Genomic DNA, 16,682 nt, shown 5'->3' on the forward strand with positions numbered 1-16,682 from the left:
CAAACCTGGCGAAAGAACTCTGCACTCGTTCGATGCGGTCAATATGCCCAGCACACCAGACCCAAACTATCGAATCGTCCCAAACAGGCAAGCATGCTAACAGCTTAAAGAAAACGATATGAATGAAAGAGCATTACAAAACCAACTATTTTCTACAGGTCTTCCAAATCGTGACACCGATCCCGGATGGCGGGGCACGACGGGATCGTGCAGGTTGTGCCTTCGCAAACTCACGCCTGCAAACGCGGGACGCGCCTTGACGTAATGCGGTCTGCACTTCTGGCTGGATTCTGTTCTAGCCGCAGGGGAAAGGGGGCCACCGTTTGTGGGTGTGTGTTGTGCAAATATCTATCCATCTCCCGTACCTACACACACACACACCCCAACAAGGTAGTGCAGCAAAAAGGTAACGCGCGTTCGTGCTAGCGATCGTTCGTCATGTTTCGCTGCCGGCGCACTGTTTGGCCCGTACGGGCTTGCCTCCCTCGACAGTTGGGTTTTGCCGTAACAAAACCGCGCAAAACAGGTAAATCACACCGCAACACAGCCCGCCGTGCACAACGGCTGAAGCAATGCGAACCGCGGGCTCGTTGTTGGCAGTCGCACCACGCTACCCGCCGGTAATAGTACGCTTCCCGTTCTCGGACCATGTGTCGATCGGTTGTGTGAGGTGTTTTGCTGTAGTTTCGTTTCGTATTTAAAATTCTCGTTCCCCCCCCCCCCCCCCCCCCTTTGCCCCTAGTGGAAGGATAAGGGTTTAGCGAGATCGATAAGAAACGACCCCCCAGTATAAGCGCAATTGTCGCGCCGCGGCGACCTTCTCAAATCGGCGTCCGTGCACGCGTATTTTAGTGTTTGAAAGTTTCAGCTTAAACCATTCTATCTGTGTCGGGTTGTTACGCGCTTCCTTTACCTTTAGCATCTTAATCCGCGAAGGCGTGACTGGTTTTGCATTTCCCCTTGAACTTATCCAGCGCCGAGAAAGGGCTTTGCACCGCTCGGTTCCTCTCCATCGGGGCAGGCGTTATGTGTTAAGAGTAACGAATTTCAAAAAAAATTGCAAAAACAGAATTTAAACGTGAAAAAAACTGGTCGTATGTGTGCGTGTGTGTGTGTTTAGTTGTGTTTATGGGTGATTGAAGCATCATCGCCTACACGTGTCCCAGCGGTTAGTATATCTTGGGAGAGTAATTAATAGTTTTAATCTAGTCAATCAAGGCGACGGGAGGAAGTTTTTTGGTGACAGGGAAACGGGCAAAGAGTTTTAGCGTTATGACGCGTCATAAACAAAACATTTAATAAACATCAGTAAAGCAGGGCGTCCCGGTGGTCTTCATACGGCAGGGCCGGGGTTCAAGTCCCCCTTCGAACCATTCCTCCGAAGGTGAGGCCAAGTCTTAGTAATTCATCAACAAGTCTAGGCGTGACTTAAAAGGTCATTTTAAAGCATGTTGTCTAATAGACTCACCGAAATGCTCCGAGGGATTTCACGATCAGGATCCCTCCAACAACGCCGACCGAGACCAAAACACTCAACAGGGAAGCGATTGTAGTCTCAGAGTTCCCCAAAAAGCCCTCTACAAAACGATATCAACCAAATGATCCAATTCGGAGTCCGAGTTGTCACACCACATGTACCTCCTGTATCCTTGGGAGTGCTTGCAACCTCCGCCCCCCGCCCCCCGCCTCCATGCCCATCAAAATTACTGTCAGCTGTTGGTCAGAGTAGCTGCTGTGTGCGTACTCTGACACCAGCTTCATAACGCCACCGCCATTGCCCGACCATGACCATGGGCGATTCATGTTATGTATTTATTTTACCTGTAACCCTGCACCCTGCCGCATATCTTGCACCAGCGGGTGAATTTGTTTATATTTTTCTTCTTCGTCTCTCTCGCCTCACGGTACCGGTTTTTCCGACGACTCGTGCTGTTGTCGGTTCACTTCCTTGAAATAAAAATGCTGGCTGTGCGTGTGTGTGTGTGTGTGCAGCAAAGCTGAGGAATTGCCACTCATTAGTACCTTTCAGCGAAGTTCAAGACCAACATTGGGGTGCGATGTGCAATGGCACGATTATGAGCGTGTGTGTGGCGTGCGGTGGAGCGTGTCATTCTCTAGCGGCCGGCCCGTACGCTTTGCCGTGGGGTTTCCGTGCCCTGGTGGACGATTGCTTTTGTGACACGATTGGGTAACGCGCCAGAGTGTGGCATAGATGCTGCTGCTGCGAGCTTTTATTGATAATCATCTAGACCAGGAGGGGGTAGGGGAGATTATCCAAGGTACTTCACAACATGCACTGGTGTAATTAGTTCGCACATAATTCTCCACGAGTGTGTTGTGAGGTGTTTAAAAGGACAGTCAAGAAGTTCCGCATTGCCGGCCAGCATATCCTTTGCTTTGCTTTGCGTTGGCTGTTAATTAGAGCAATCGTTCTGGGGGGGCAAAATGGAAGTAATTCTTGTGTCGAAAAACAAGAACATCGGATGACTTGAGCGTGGCCACTCTATTTTCTTATAAGCACTTAAGTTGCTCCATTATTTCCTGACAAAAAACGAGGTGTTCTGCGCCTTGATCTGAGCCGTCTGAAGGTATTCCCGCAGTCGTGGAACGATCGTCAGATTTTAGTGAGTATAAGTGGATACTCAAGTCGCGAAGTCGTTATTGCTTGCCAAAAAAAAAAAAAAAAAAAAAAACTGGATGATCGCGAACGTTACGACTAGGTACGACTGGAGAAACATTCTGAACCCTTGTACGCAACTCATCATCTAAGTGATATTTGCAATTCGCAAAAAAAAAATTATTTATTTTTATTTATTTAATGTAAACTTCAGTTACAGCCTGTGCACCCAGAAACGGCGAGGCTTCTAAAGCGCAAAGAAAAAGCAAAATAATTGTACATTATTATGCAATAAGCAGAGCTAGAAATCATACCGGAAAACCGGACTATATGGAAGGCGTGTTCACTTTTGTTCGGGAAGCTCTTGCTGAAAGCGCAGTTGTAAGATGAGCGCTGGTGCAGCTTACACTAAAGACGTCATTCGACAAGGTTGAAGGATAAATAGAGCACATCTCTGCGCCCCGTTTGGTTGCACCACATTCTAGCACGTGAGTGTCACGTGTGTGTGTGGGCGCATTTAGCACATCATACCCTGGCTCGTTAGCCGCAACTGTCCCGCCGCTCGCTAGTAAGAGCTATGGAAATGGTGTTGCAGCCTCCAACAAACAATTAACAAAGGGGAAGAGACGATGACTGGGTGGAAACTTGCAATTCCGGTTTCACTTACCCCTGGGGGGAGGTATTTGGACGGTCGGCCCACCCATAAAATGCGTCACGTTTAATGTCAACTCACTTACCTTAGAATTAATTTGTGTCCGCCACAGACGGTATAAAAATGTTGCTATCTCATTTTTTTGTTCACCAACTTCAGGACTATGTGCCGAACGTGTCCCTGCGGCCACCGAAATCTGACGACGAGGAAACACCGTCCAAATCTCTAGACGCACCGTCCGCGAAGAAGAAGGCGCGCAAAATCCGCAAACCCAAGCTCGAGTTCGAGTATGAAGTGGAAGCTGAACAACCGGTGCGGCGTAGCATACATCAGTGAGGTTTGTTATTTTGGGCGTTCAGTGTTTGGTGGCTGGGTTGTTGTGTGTGCACAGTTTGCACACCACTGTAAAAACAAAAATCCGGGAATGTCTGAATGTCTTAGCCCTATCGGGCTACAATCACGGTTTTGTATGTCGTATCAATTTTATTTTTAAAATGTATCCCTTGTTGGCGTCGAACTTAAACAAACAGTCAATGCTAAATGTCAAAATGAAAGAAAAAAATCGTACAATTGTAATCGTAAGTTAAGGTAAATTTATTTAGTTTTTGAATTCATTTCAAAATTCTACACTACATGCTACGTAGCAAAACTGTCAAAGAAACTAATAGAATGTCGTACAAGAAGCACAACAACAGCAAAAACATTCGCCGCAAACAATCTTTTTTTTGTGTTTTTTTTTTGTTTAAACCTCATCTAGCAATTAATGAAGTCATGTCTCTGGTTGGTCCGATAGTGGCAATTCAAAAGATGCTCCCTACGCTGATGGACGTTTTGTCAGTCATTCGTTTTAAGTTCTCTCACCTTCCTGTGCAGCGAAATATGTCGTCAATGACGGTGAACCGGTTCTACGCGGCACATTACATGCGTCAAATCGTGTCGCACAGAACATTATTCGCTGGCAAAATAAAAAAAAAACGTTTTGCACAGCCAACAGTGTAAACCACTGTCACGAGCCTTTTACGCGCACCGGGAAACCGGATTACTGAGCACTGGTATGCTAGGCATTTTTGGTACGATTGCTCATCAGCGTGGCGCCTGTGCCGTAAATCCGAAAGTTAAACAAAGGACAGCATTTTGGTGTAAAGTATGCAAATCTCGCTCCCTGCGTAACAATCGAGCGATGAAAGAAAACAAAAAAAAAAGATAAATCGATCATTTGTCACAGATTTATTTTTTTTTTTTTTTGCAAAACCGTTAACAATTGTGTGAAATCCTATTTTGAAATGTTTTAATTAACACGAGGACGGGCGTTCGGATGGGAACACTATCACCCCATCTTCCGCTGCGCATTCTTATGATGGACGATCCACGGGAGCTTAGCGAGTCTTAACAGAGTCAGTTAGAGATAGGTTTTAACAGTGTTCGTACTTCAAAAGACCATATGTAGCCTAGATTTCCTGCTCCTTTTTGGCTTGGCTACCTTTTAGATCAAACCGGCCATCTAATAGCTTACTAGACTTGTTGCTGACAGGTCTAGGCAGATATCTTGAGTTGGGTGGCCTCCTCAGGCAGTAGTATAATCGTTTCCTTGCGCGTATGAGCGTGAGAAACACAGATGGGTGAAATTTTAGACGTCTTCAAAGGCACGATCAACCGATACTTGTACATCATCCCTATCTACATTCCTATTTGTTTGACCCTAGCGGTTCAAACTACCAAATAGTACTGCAAAACCTCGTGGCGGTACGATTTTTTAATGAGCGTTTCTCCAGCGATCGTACGAAAATGTCTGAAAGAAAACATAAACAACCTAATGATGTTATTCTTTAACGCGCGACACGCGCGCACGTTCTTATTGGAGGCGAGCGATACTTGTTGTGAAGCAATATCTGAAAATGAATGGAAAAATACATTTGGTTTCGAAAAAGACTTCAAATTCGAATAGGCATATGACTGCAGGCAGTGCAGTCGTGGAATGATTACAATTTGTGTTTTTCTTTCAATTAGTTACCGTAGTTCAATTAGTTACAGTCCTAATGATGGCTACAAGGTTATCCAAGGAATACTTCCTGGAAATCTCTGCAGCCATTTAAATTGATAGCAAAACTCTTCATTTGTCGCTCCCACTTACCTTGCTTACCGGTTACAGATTTTATTTCATTGCCTGACCCCCCACCCCGAACGACACTATCCTCTGACGAGTGCCGTCCCTGCGTAGCATCTGTGAGACTTTTTGTTTGTAAAATGCTTCGTGTATGCAGAAAATCGAAGAATGCATTGACTTGACTGATGTTGCTATACAATCCAGGTGGGTTGATTGAGTTAAGCCCGTACATGACTCAAATTTTGACCTCTCTCTCTTTCTCTGTCTGTCCTATTTATTCAACTTTACATATTATTGCTGGAACTAACCGCTCGAATCCCTTTACAAATGAGTTAGGAAACAAAGTCCCCGGAAGTCATGATCTCTACGGGGTGATTTTAGGTCCATGCTTAAGGGTAGAATGAAAGTGTAACTGACTTACTGTTGCTTTCCTATCCTTACTATAACTCCGTACTTTTCCCAGCTGATCCTTAGATTTATTTCATTGGAGTTCCTACCTGGAGTTGTTGGATTGTTTCTTGTCTGTGTGTGCCACAATACTATCATGAAGTAGCGAAAAATAAATGTACAATAATGCGTTGGGATAATTTAAGCGAGATAAAAGCGAGAAAGTACATTCTATACTTGAATTGGTACTAGGTAGGACGTTCAATTTAAAAACTAAACATCGAAAAGCATACTATAAAGCAAGGTAAAAATGTACTTTCTTCGTTCTGTGTTGGACTAATAATTTTCCGGGATAAGATGCACCCAGGAGCATACTGTCTCCTAGTTTACGATTGTGTTTTTATTTTATAATTACATATGCATTAGGAGAGGGTTGGTTAAACAATAGAAAGGACAAAAAATTACGATAAGAATGAAAATAGAGAAGCGAAGCAGATATTCAACGTTACGCGGTGGTGCCAGCAGCCTGTTTCAGCAGTACGTAGATTTTCTCCTTTATCCATTCCTTGTTGTACGGTGCGTAGGTGTTGGTAGACTTCTGATACACGAGACAGCTAAGATCTATGAGCTGCGTTTGCGAGAGGACAAACAGATGGCATTAGCTGCGAGAACATTCTAGAAAGGATAGCAAGCGTTCCCTTACCTGATCGACAAAGTCAAACAGCTGGCTAATATCATAGGTGATGGTCGGTGTGTTGGGATTGCGTCGCTTTAGCTGTTCCTCGTAGATCTTGCACACGCCTTCCATACATTCGTTAACGCTTTCGTAGTCGCTGTAGGTGCGCGTTTCCGGATGCTGTCCCGGCTGCACCAGCAAAATCGTGTGCGACATTATATGGCGGAGGTATGTGTCCCGTATTGTTTGAGGTTATGAAGTTCCGTACAAGCTAAAACGATAATTAAAATTAGAACAGCATTTGCGTGGGCTTGTTTGCAGCGTTGGCCCGTGTGGCGGCTTGGCGACAGCCGTTTCCAACGCAGCGCTGCTGTCCCGGCAAAGCAAAAGCCCGGAAAATTCGTGAAGCCAAACATAAACAACCTAATGATGTTATTCTTTATCGGCACAAAATACGCACCCGATACACGCACACACACACACCCAACAGAGAGGAATTGCTGCTTACCGCAAGTCGCTAGGAAAGCACCGAAAATTGATGGAAGAACACGGTTGATGTGGAAAAAATTTGATTGCCAGATGTGAAGCACAGTGCTGGTGTTCCGTTCCCGTACCGCTGGTAGCTATACACAACCGAGAAAACCTTTTTTTGTTGCGAAAATGCGGAGTATTTTATCGTTGCTTTGATATGCAAGTGAGTGTTTGCTGCACAGAGTACACGACTGACAGCCGCTGCCGGCAGTGCCCTCTAGCGGATAGTGAGCAAAGCGTGGTATTGAATTACAAATTGGCCGTTTGTAAATAATTGCACACGTAAATTGTATTTAATGAATTTGGATATTTTTGTTTCGCTTTCAAGTGAAATCATTACGCCATAATTGGTTGAGGATCGATTTACGAGCTTTCGTTTTAATGGCCAAAAATACAGCCTTACTTCTTTAATCACCTGCACCCGGGTAATTCCCTTAATTGGCTAATGGAAAATGCGTTCTATGAGAAACAATTCAGTTGAATGGAAATGTTTTATGCTCCGTTTTGCTTACATTAGGTTTTATTCGTCTCTTTTCGCGAACAATTTTATCATGTTACATTAATCGATATTTTTTATTATTAGTAGCTCGTAATAACAGCCTGTATTGTTTAGTAGAACAAATAATGATTTCATGTTAATTTTCAATCTAACAGTGTTTTGTTTGTCCCGCGAAACACATATTTTCGTACAGCTTTTTTTCTCCTTTTACACAAATTCTGTACCACAAGCAAAAAAAAAAAAATCTAAACTTAACATACAACCCTTTGGAGTACTTCGTTCATTCGGTGCTTTTTGCCACCCTTTTCCGCCTAGTATCCCAGCCGGTATTATCACTATTTAACTTTGTGGCAAGCATGCCTACTGTTCACCGATGTGAATCTGGCTCGGGTAAATGATCATGCATTGTACTGATTCTTCAAACGTTGAATTCGAATACTATTTTCATAAAAATAACCGTTATACGGTGTTCCCAGCCGCTTGTCTCAATAGTACGTAGATTTTCTCCTTCATCCAGGCTTTGTTGTACGGTGCATAGGTATTGGTAGACTTCTGATACACGAGACAGCTAAGATCTACTAGCTGCACACAAAAAATGCCAAGAGCAAATAAGCATTAGTTGATGGAAAACGCCCGAACGAACCATATCCTTCCAGTACCTGATCGACAAAGTCAAACAGTTGGCTAATGTCATAGGTGATGGTCGATGAGTTGGGATTGCGTCTCTTTAGCTGTTCTTCGTAGATCTTGCACACGCCTTCCATACATTCGTTAACGCTTTCGTAGTCGCTGTAGGTGCGCGTTTCCGGATGCTGTCCCGGCTGCACCAGCAAAATCGTATGTGACATTCTGGAGGGAAAGTGCCTTAGGTTGTTGAGGTTATGGAATCCGGATCAAGCAAAAACGATAGTTAAAATAAAGAAAATCACTTTTTTCGAAATGCACAAAGCGATACACGTTTCCATGAGCTTGTAAGATAGGAAAATGCCGGAAATTGTATGAGGTACGGTACCATAAACAATCCATTAATGTTATGCTGTATCGTACACTCGTACACATTTCCGAAAGAGACCATCCATGCTTACCTTTTTGCTGGTAAACACCTCGAAAATCGGTGAAAAACACAGTATTAACGGAAAAAAAACACCCTAATTGAAATATTTCACAGCATACAGAACATTTATTTCCTGTCTTTTATCGGGTTTAATTAGCTAAAACCGGAAAAGTACAGTTCTTCGGTTACGCTGCACCATACAATGTTGTTTTTTTTGCCTATCTACACACAAACACAAACTTGACAGCTGAAGATGACATCGATTTTGACGCCCTCTAGCGGGCACTGGGACAGTTATTACCGCTGACCAGACGTGTGTTTATTTGTTTTCTCTTTCTCTCTCTCTCACTCTTTCTCTAACTTGCACCCCTAAACATTGATGCTTAGGGTGAAAATAAGGGGTATCTGCATAGAACGAGGTTGAATATCAGGGCATCCGAAAATAGGCTGCCTCTGATTATATGGGAAAAAAATATAATGCGTTGTCTAATTCTGAAATTGAAGAAGAGAGGACATTTGAAGCACCTTTTCCGATGGAAAAAGTTAGCATCAATGACCAACTTGTGAGGTCTATGCTCGTCTGAACTGCTGCCCAACTGTATCCAACATGAGCTGGCGATGTAACGAATGAGAAAGAGAGGAACAGCGAGAGCATAAAGGTCTTCACGTGGAGGTTTGCTGCGCATACTTAAACCGCGATCGTATAGCAACGCTCTCGCTGAGGTCTCTCAGCACATAGTGCTGTGTCTTCCATCGCAAAACAACAACCCTTCTAGGCAGCAAGAAATTTGCCACGAGACAAAACATGCCAAGATCTGTATTGATCTGCCCGTTACCCTCAAAACCCACACTACAAACCCATCCAAAGGTCGGAATATTCTGAGGACCGGGTCGTTGCGTCCCGCTTGCTCGGCACGCTCGATCCAGTCGGGAAAAGATGTATGGACGTTTTTGCCCACCCGCAAGCTAACCTACTTTAAGACGTGCGAGCGTTCCCGCCTGTGCTGTTGCTTCTCTATGCGAGAGAGCTCTAACATCACCAAAGAAACTCGCCCCAATGGTTGTTTGTGGAGGATGCTGCCACATTTTTGCAAGAACGTTTTATTTCACTGTGAGAGAAAGAGTGAGTGAGAGAGAAATCGCGGAACAGGTGGAACGGAAGAGGTGGTGAGTGTGGTGGGTTGGAGTGAAGATCACACACAGTAACGGGTTTGAGGTAGGAAAACCCTCAAACGCGTACGTGTGTCACTGCGGCGTTGGATGTCCGCGTCAGTCGCGTTCTTGCGCCGATCAAGACGATCGTGTACTTGGCCCGGTGTCTGCATTAAGCGTATTTTGCTCTATTACCATAAGCTTATGTACGTCGAGTACGCGGCTCTGTTGGTGTGTGAATGATCGCTATCCATTTAATTGTTCCGTTAGAGTACGTCGCCAAGTACGCGTTACGGTTGATATACGAACGCGTGCGTTCTGTTGTGGAAGAAGAGAGTTCGCCAGTGTCTCTCAGTTTGCCTATATTGAGGTTCGTCTCGAAACCGACTCCCCATCAACCCAACCTTCAAATCCGGAGCGAATGACCGGATTTCGGTCAATCAACCTGTGCCACGATCAACGTGTTGCTGGACCGTTGGCATTCAAGTTGAAACCGGACGGCCCAGGTTCAAGGACATAGAAGGATGCGTACGAGGTCAGGATAAAGGCTCTTCCGGGGCGAGTTTTCGTACACGGGGTCCTAAAAGTCTATTGATAGTTACAGTTATCATTCGCTTACCGTGCTTACTACATCTTGCTTTCCCCCCACCACTGGACGCAAGACGGGGTGGGGTGACCCGTATTTTGTTTTTCGGTGTCGTCGTCGTTCGTGTGTGGAGAATGCGACTGTTTGTGCGGTAGATGCGGTTTGTGCGGGTCTAATTTGTGCGTGTTTGTTGCTGTGCTCAAGACGGAAGTGAGCTGTTTGTTTTGGTGCGATTGTTTTATTATTGCCATTTTGTGTGTGTGTGTGTGCGTGCGTGGTTAATTGGCGTTGGCGTGGGTGCTGTGTGTGTTTTGTTCGAAACGAATCCGAATGTCGCCGGCTAGTAGGTTACGAGTCTCATCCCAACAAAGGTAACGATTTAGGCTCTAACGAGTTCTCTTAGTTTTGTTTTGTACTCAGTTAAAGCAGGCTGCCATGTCAGTATTTGTCGGTGTTCTTGTGGATGCATCGTACTGTTGAGCTTTGCGTGTAGAAGGTGTTAAATATCGAAAAGAAGCTTTGGGGCGAGAGTTGTGGGTTTTGTTTGGTAAATATGGCGTATTGCAAAACAGACCCTGACCTTCGGGTAAGGGAGAATGCGAATAAGAAGCATATTGCAAGGTAGGTGTGATCTGAATCTGTAGCAGTTTTACTTTTTTGGATTGCGCATTCTATATTTGGCTCACTTTACTTCATTTTTGTTTCGGTTGTCAACAAATGAAGTCATCGAGAAGACATAGACTACATCATATGATAGTACAAAAATAGGTTAATATTAGGAGACCAACCCTGGACTTGGACCTGGACTTGTTATAACTTTATAAGAAGAGATGAAACTAACGTCAAAATAGATAAATAGACAGCTGTAGAGTAGCAATTAACATCAGCAAAATCGTCATACCAAATTGTACTATTGAAGATAGTTATAGGCAGGCCAAGTTCTCTTGAAGTCGGGCGGAAATGAACTTCAAATCCTAGTTGCATTTGAAGAGCCTATCATTTGTCGCTAGTATTATAGTTCTAAAGTCTGGTCCGGTCTTCACACGACAGATTCAAGACGCTTTCGCACGACGCCATTTAATGGCCGCCGTGGCCTAGAACGTCATAAAGCCAAGAAGAAGAAATTCTTTTAAAAATAATTGAACAGCTTTTCAGCTTCTACTGTCCGGCTATCTTCTACACAGTTATTAGAGGACCTACTCACTCTATATGTGCCTTTAGACATCTCTGAACTGTGCGTATCTCTTAAATTCTATCGCGACCGAAGATGTTACTTACTTACTAATCAGGTGCTACAATCGCTTTCCGGTCTTGACCTGCCGCAGTAGAAACCGGAACCCGTCGTCCGCCAATCCATTATCCCGGCCTTGATGGCGGATGATTCAACTCCATCTTCCGACCTCAATCTGGGCCTACCACGCCTCCTCTGTCAGTGTGGATGGCCTAAAAGGACTTTCTGAGCTGGGTCGTCCGATGCCATGTGTCAGCCCATCGGAGCCTGGTGAGCCTAATTCGCTTGCAGCGGCTCCTCCATTCTCCTTCATCACAAACAACGGGCCAACAATCCTTCTGAGCATCTTCCTCTCGAACTTGGCTAAGAGGTCCTCATACTGGGACTATAAAAGTACGGCACAGTCCCAGCTTCGAACGTCGCGACCGATTTTTGGAGGTGAGATGTTTCCTCAGGCTGTAAAATGACCGGCTGTTTTCGGTGCTGACTTTTGACCCGACATCAATTTGGTCTTTGCCTCGTTAATCTACAACCTGAGGATTTCTGCCGCCTGCCCGATTCTTTGGTAGGCCTCTGCTGGGAGAGTCGCAGACCAATGATGTCAATATCATCAGCGTATACCAGGATCTGGATTGACTTATAGAAAATGGTTCCCGAAGACTTCACCTCCGAGTCACGGATGGCCCTCTCTAGCGCCAAGATGAATAGGAGACAGGCGAGGCTGAGAGTTTCCCATCCACCTTTACCTGGCATGTGACGTTGGTCATAATCATTCTAACAAGCCTGATCAGTTTGGCCGGGATTCCAAAAGAGCTCATGGCCTCGTAAAGTTTTACCCTGGCTATGCTATCGTATGCGGCCTTAAAATCTATGAAGAGTTAGTACCTGTTCATCTGCTGTTCAGCCATCTTCTCCAAGATTTGCCGCATGGTGAAGATCTGGTCAGTGGTAGATTATCCGTTTCGGAATCCTCTTTGATAGTTTCCAACTATCTGTTCAACGAATGGGACATGTTTATTCGGAAGGATTGGGTGTTCAGTTCTACATGCGTTTGGTTTAGACGCATGTGGAAATTCTTCTTCTTCTTCTTCTTAGACTTAACGAAATCAAGGGAGTGGTCCGGATGGTATTTTCTGTCCCGGATTTTCTGTCGGATGACGTGTTCTGTCTTGTGAAGACCGCCGCCACTGTCGTCGCTACCACCGACCCGGTCTCATCTGTTAGAAGATAAATAATAATCAAAAGAACAGATTTGCATACTTCCAGGAGTCCAGTAGTAACTTTGATGAAATGTTGTTAAACAAACTACACTTTTCTACACATAATATTAATCTGCCTACATTCTCGAAAAACCGCAAACGTAGAACAGAAAATAATTATTACTTTTTCATTACTTTTGGAACTATTTTATTACCTTTTTTTTGCTCGACATATGATTTTTCAATTTATGATTTTCCGAAAAGTAATAACGCTTTAAAATTAAAATTTAAAACCCCAACGGAATTATTTTTTAGCTGCAGCTTTATTACGAACTGTTATCACCTGACCGAACTTAATTAGCTTCAAAATGGCGATTGCGATATGGAAAGAAACAAAAAATACTCCTGTCAAGCCACACATAGCGTTTTATTTATTTACCATTCAACCACCACCATTGCAAGGTTTGAGGTTTCGCATATGACGAGAGCAGCAGCTCGTTTATTGCTCATTCTTGGAATTGAGCTACCGCTCGCGTACTAATGTAATAACGAATCCATACTATCCATGCCGCTTCTGATTTAATAACTATAAATTGGTTCGAGTTTTATTATTCCTGGAAGACTGCAAATATAGCTGTGGTTTTACTTTTTATGACTTAAACACAGTTGTAATTTTCATAAGTCAAACACGAGTTTCCTCTTTGAATCGTCGAAACAGATTGATCTTTTATTTTTTTTTTGACATTTTCTTGACATTTCCCGTCTGACATTATTGTGACATCCACGATAAATAAAGACTGCGGTAGCCTCGAAATCAAGGTCTATTAATTATCGATTTTGAGATTACTACACAGTATTGCATTTATTTGTTTGTTTTGTACCGCCAACGGTTTGCATGTGCTGCATCGGTATGCAGTTTTATTCCTCGTTCATTCGTAGCGACATTCGCGGGAAAACGGTGGCATCAATTTATTTGTTCTCCGAAAAAAGGCTTACCGGCGCCTGTTGGTATGCAATTTTATTTTCAATAATGTGATAATCTGGGGTTTTGCTGATGCTGATGTGACCAATACAAGATGGCAACCAATCATTCGTTCGTTTGAATTATTTGAGTGTTCAAATTGAAGTAGTGTTTGCATACTTGCAGGCGCTTCTAAACAGGAAACCCACTAAAAGATATAGCTAAATGTAGTTTAAAGCGTCTGTCGGATCGTATTCTATAGCTAAAACCCGTTTTCTCCCTCCCTCCCTCTCTATTCCACACCAGATGCCGTACAGCAATGGGGCGACGTTACGGTTTCTCATACCGGCAGTGTTGCGCGGCAGTCAGAAAAATGTCTGCCGCATAACGCGCGTCTCGATCAGCTCCGACTCGGTGTACTACGACGATTCGGACGATTCTGGCACGTCCAGCGTGATCCCGATCGCTTACCGTCCGGTCAGCAGCATCAGCAGTACGGACGGCGAATCCATGGACGACGACAATCAAAGGTAGGTGGGTTTTGCGATAAACGAGCGATAAGTGACCTGAATCCCTTAAAAAAAAAAACACATCCGTACTTAGTGTTTCGTTCAATCAGAGTGCCAAATATCTGCAATAGTCGCTCTAGTGTGGGCAGTCAATTAAATCGGTCGCCATATTTAACTTCCAACCATCCATATTTACCCAGGCCACAGGCCAATGACGTCATTTATTGATTTTTAAAATTGTCACCCAGTGCAAGAGTTTGCGCGCACTTCCACGATCTTGGCAGCGGAAAAAGCGCGCGCGCGCTCGCCTATTAACGCACCTGCCCGCCACCGTGAGCAAGTTTTGCTGTCAGAGCTCTTTGCGCGTTCTTCAAACTTCTCTGGTGCGCTAATCCACGGCGACCTGAAGCGAAGGGTGTGGTTTCGGCGGTAAGTAACCGCAAGGGCAAGAGGAGGTTTGTTGCCCGTAGCACGGCACCCGATGGAATCGGTTTCACGTGAGCGGGTCGCTAAAACTGTGCACCATGCACGGCAAGCGGCCGACCAGTTTTAGTGACGCAGCTCGTTTCGGGCAAAAATATGTCACCTCCGTGCATGTGTGTGCCGTTCCGCTAGAGGGAAAGCGATGAGCACCGGATTGAGAGATGCGGTGGTGTTCCTAAAAATAAGCATCCATCTCTTCGACGTCTGTCGACGTGTGTCCCATTTAGGGCCATGTGTTTGTGTCTTTGGCGTTTGCCGAAAACTGTTCTGCCAAAAGCGTCCTGCTAGTTCCGTTTCGATCTTGCACGAGATTTTTGAGCGATATATTTATTTATGTTTGCAATATTCACTGTTGTCGCGTGTGGTTTTCGCTGGGGCGGAAATAGAGCAATCGAATCAGCGCTGGGAAACCGAAATCGCGCTTAAGTATCGCGTGTACTAGCCAACAAACAAATCGTAAACCCTGCAGTGCGTTACAGCTTGCCTCGTTAAACTGTGTTTATAACTAGTTTATTAGAGTCGTACGGACAGTATGGGTTTTTGTTTGTTGACTATTCGGTTGGATAGGGTCGGGTAAGCTTTGGAACAGCACTTCAGAAGCAACAATTCTGGATATCGCTCAAGATCTAGGCGCCATCGTTTGGTAATCCAATATCTCTGTTTAGTTTTTCTATAGGATGCACTAACTTCATAACTCGACGTCAATTTGGACCTAGCACGGTTCTTACACGGTGTGTACGATAAATTTAACAATTCCTGAGCATTATCGAGGGTTATCAAATTTTGTTTGCGGCACCCGTGGAACGTCGGCAGCACCGTAGGCAAGCCACCTGTTATTTTGGACGTTCGGCTTCCTATCCTGACATAAGTTCTTTTCATCCGAAAAGAACCAGATCGTTTCTGGCTCCGCCGGATGTTTGATCTTGTTATGCAACTGTTTTGCGTGTGCCAAACGCTTCTCGTGGCCTTTCCTCGTCCTCGTTCAACGCATGCTTCACCGTGTTTGGGGCCGCACCAAGTTCACGCGCAAGAGCCCGAGTGCTGACCCCCGGATCCTGCTGCAATTCATGCAAGAACTCGTCGTTCCGTAAGCAATCCTGGCCGCCTGGTATGATCCTTCCGTTATACAACGGCCTCAAAATCTCCGTTGCAGGTTTCAACCTGCTTGCGAATATCCTTCACCGTGTTAAATGCACACTGCACCGCCGTCTTGATGTCCGAGGTTTTGTTTGTCCGGCGCGGATCATCATGATACACGCAATTCGCTTCCATAGTTCTGGCGGGTTTCACTTATTAAGTTCACTAGACACTTTTTTTCACTGTATTCAAACACTTGGAGCTTGGAGAATGACGTATCGTTTGTTTTGCTACGATAACTCACCGTGTACTACGTCCGGGATGTCATTCTGATGACATAACTAGTCTACTGGGGATGGGTGGTCCGTCGATTGAGATGACAGCGGCGTCGGACTTCACACGGTCCAGGGTTCAAGTCCCATCCGGAACCGTTCTCTTGTAGTAAGAACTGACTATCCAACTACGTGTTTTCAACAAGTCTTCTTCTTCTTGGCTTAACGTCCTCTTAGGTCACGCCTGCCATCGAATGGCTTACTAGATTTGCTGATTAAACTACAGAAGAGATTTGTTCCCCGGTCCTGCCGTGTGAAGACCGGCGCCGCTGTCCCCTACACCACTGGGCTCCACTCAGCAAGTGTAATAGGTCATTTAATCGGACGGTGTGATCTAGAAAGTTATTTAGCCAAGAAGTTGTTTTTTCTCCCTCTCTTGTATTGCGCTGGGTTCGATTGGATTTTAATGAGTTGTTTGTATATATTGAATTCTTTAACGAGTGTTTTTCTTTTACACAGTGCAGCATGCTAATTGATAGGGGCTCAGAATAGGTTGATACAAGTCGTTTCGCACGAAAACAAAACATTGAGCAAGGAGATCCTATCCTTATCTGACGAAGCTAATAAGGCTTACTGTTGCGATTTGCATAACTTTGAAAGCAAAATAAAAAGCAGCAAGGCGAATCGTAAGC

The 16,682-nt window shown here is 44.6% G+C and overlaps 3 protein-coding genes across 4 annotated transcripts in view; 1 reads left to right on the forward strand and 2 right to left on the reverse strand.

Annotated features, from left to right (window-relative positions):
* The window catches only part of LOC126559078 (protein MAK16 homolog A), a 96,882-nt gene that overhangs the window by 1,609 nt on the left and 78,591 nt on the right, over positions 1–16,682 (forward strand). Inside the window, exons 3-4 of one of the 2 annotated variants that reach the window (XM_050215187.1) lie at positions 3,429–3,606; positions 13,956–14,071. In XM_050215187.1, the coding sequence (XP_050071144.1) occupies positions 3,429–3,605 (177 nt within the window). In that variant the 3' untranslated portion in view covers position 3,606; positions 13,956–14,071. Of the gene's footprint in view, positions 1–3,428; positions 3,607–13,955; positions 14,072–16,682 lie in introns of those variants that run through there. The other variant, XM_050215196.1, reaches the window with a different exon arrangement.
* Positions 6,252–6,653, reverse strand: LOC126561513 (enhancer of rudimentary homolog). The gene is made up of 2 exons (XM_050217712.1): positions 6,464–6,653; positions 6,252–6,388 (listed from the first exon to the last, which is right to left on the reverse strand). Exons 1-2 carry the CDS (start codon positions 6,650–6,652, stop codon positions 6,266–6,268), a joined length of 312 nt encoding a protein of 103 aa, XP_050073669.1. The 5' UTR covers position 6,653; the 3' UTR covers positions 6,252–6,265.
* LOC126562865 (enhancer of rudimentary homolog) lies at positions 7,926–8,314 on the reverse strand. Its single transcript, XM_050219463.1, has 2 exons — positions 8,126–8,314; positions 7,926–8,048 (listed from the first exon to the last, which is right to left on the reverse strand). Exons 1-2 carry the CDS (start codon positions 8,312–8,314, stop codon positions 7,926–7,928), a joined length of 312 nt encoding a protein of 103 aa, XP_050075420.1.

The sequence above is a fragment of the Anopheles maculipalpis genome, chromosome X, assembly GCF_943734695.1.
Source record: "Anopheles maculipalpis chromosome X, idAnoMacuDA_375_x, whole genome shotgun sequence".
NCBI lineage: Eukaryota > Metazoa > Arthropoda > Insecta > Diptera > Culicidae > Anopheles > Anopheles maculipalpis.

What these genes read in the sequence shown, in the direction of transcription:
- LOC126561513 (XM_050217712.1), bottom strand. Translation starts at nt 6,652, where the DNA reads ATGTCGCACACGATTTTGCTGGTGCAGCCGGGACAGCATCCGGAAACG. An exon ending in TGTTTGACTTTGTCGATCAG is followed by an intron (nt 6,389 to 6,463) that starts GTAAGGGAACGC and finishes TCGCAAACGCAG; the next exon opens with CTCATAGATCTTAGCTGTCT.
- LOC126562865 (XM_050219463.1), bottom strand. Translation starts at nt 8,314, where the DNA reads ATGTCACATACGATTTTGCTGGTGCAGCCGGGACAGCATCCGGAAACG. An exon ending in TGTTTGACTTTGTCGATCAG is followed by an intron (nt 8,049 to 8,125) that starts GTACTGGAAGGA and finishes TTTTGTGTGCAG; the next exon opens with CTAGTAGATCTTAGCTGTCT.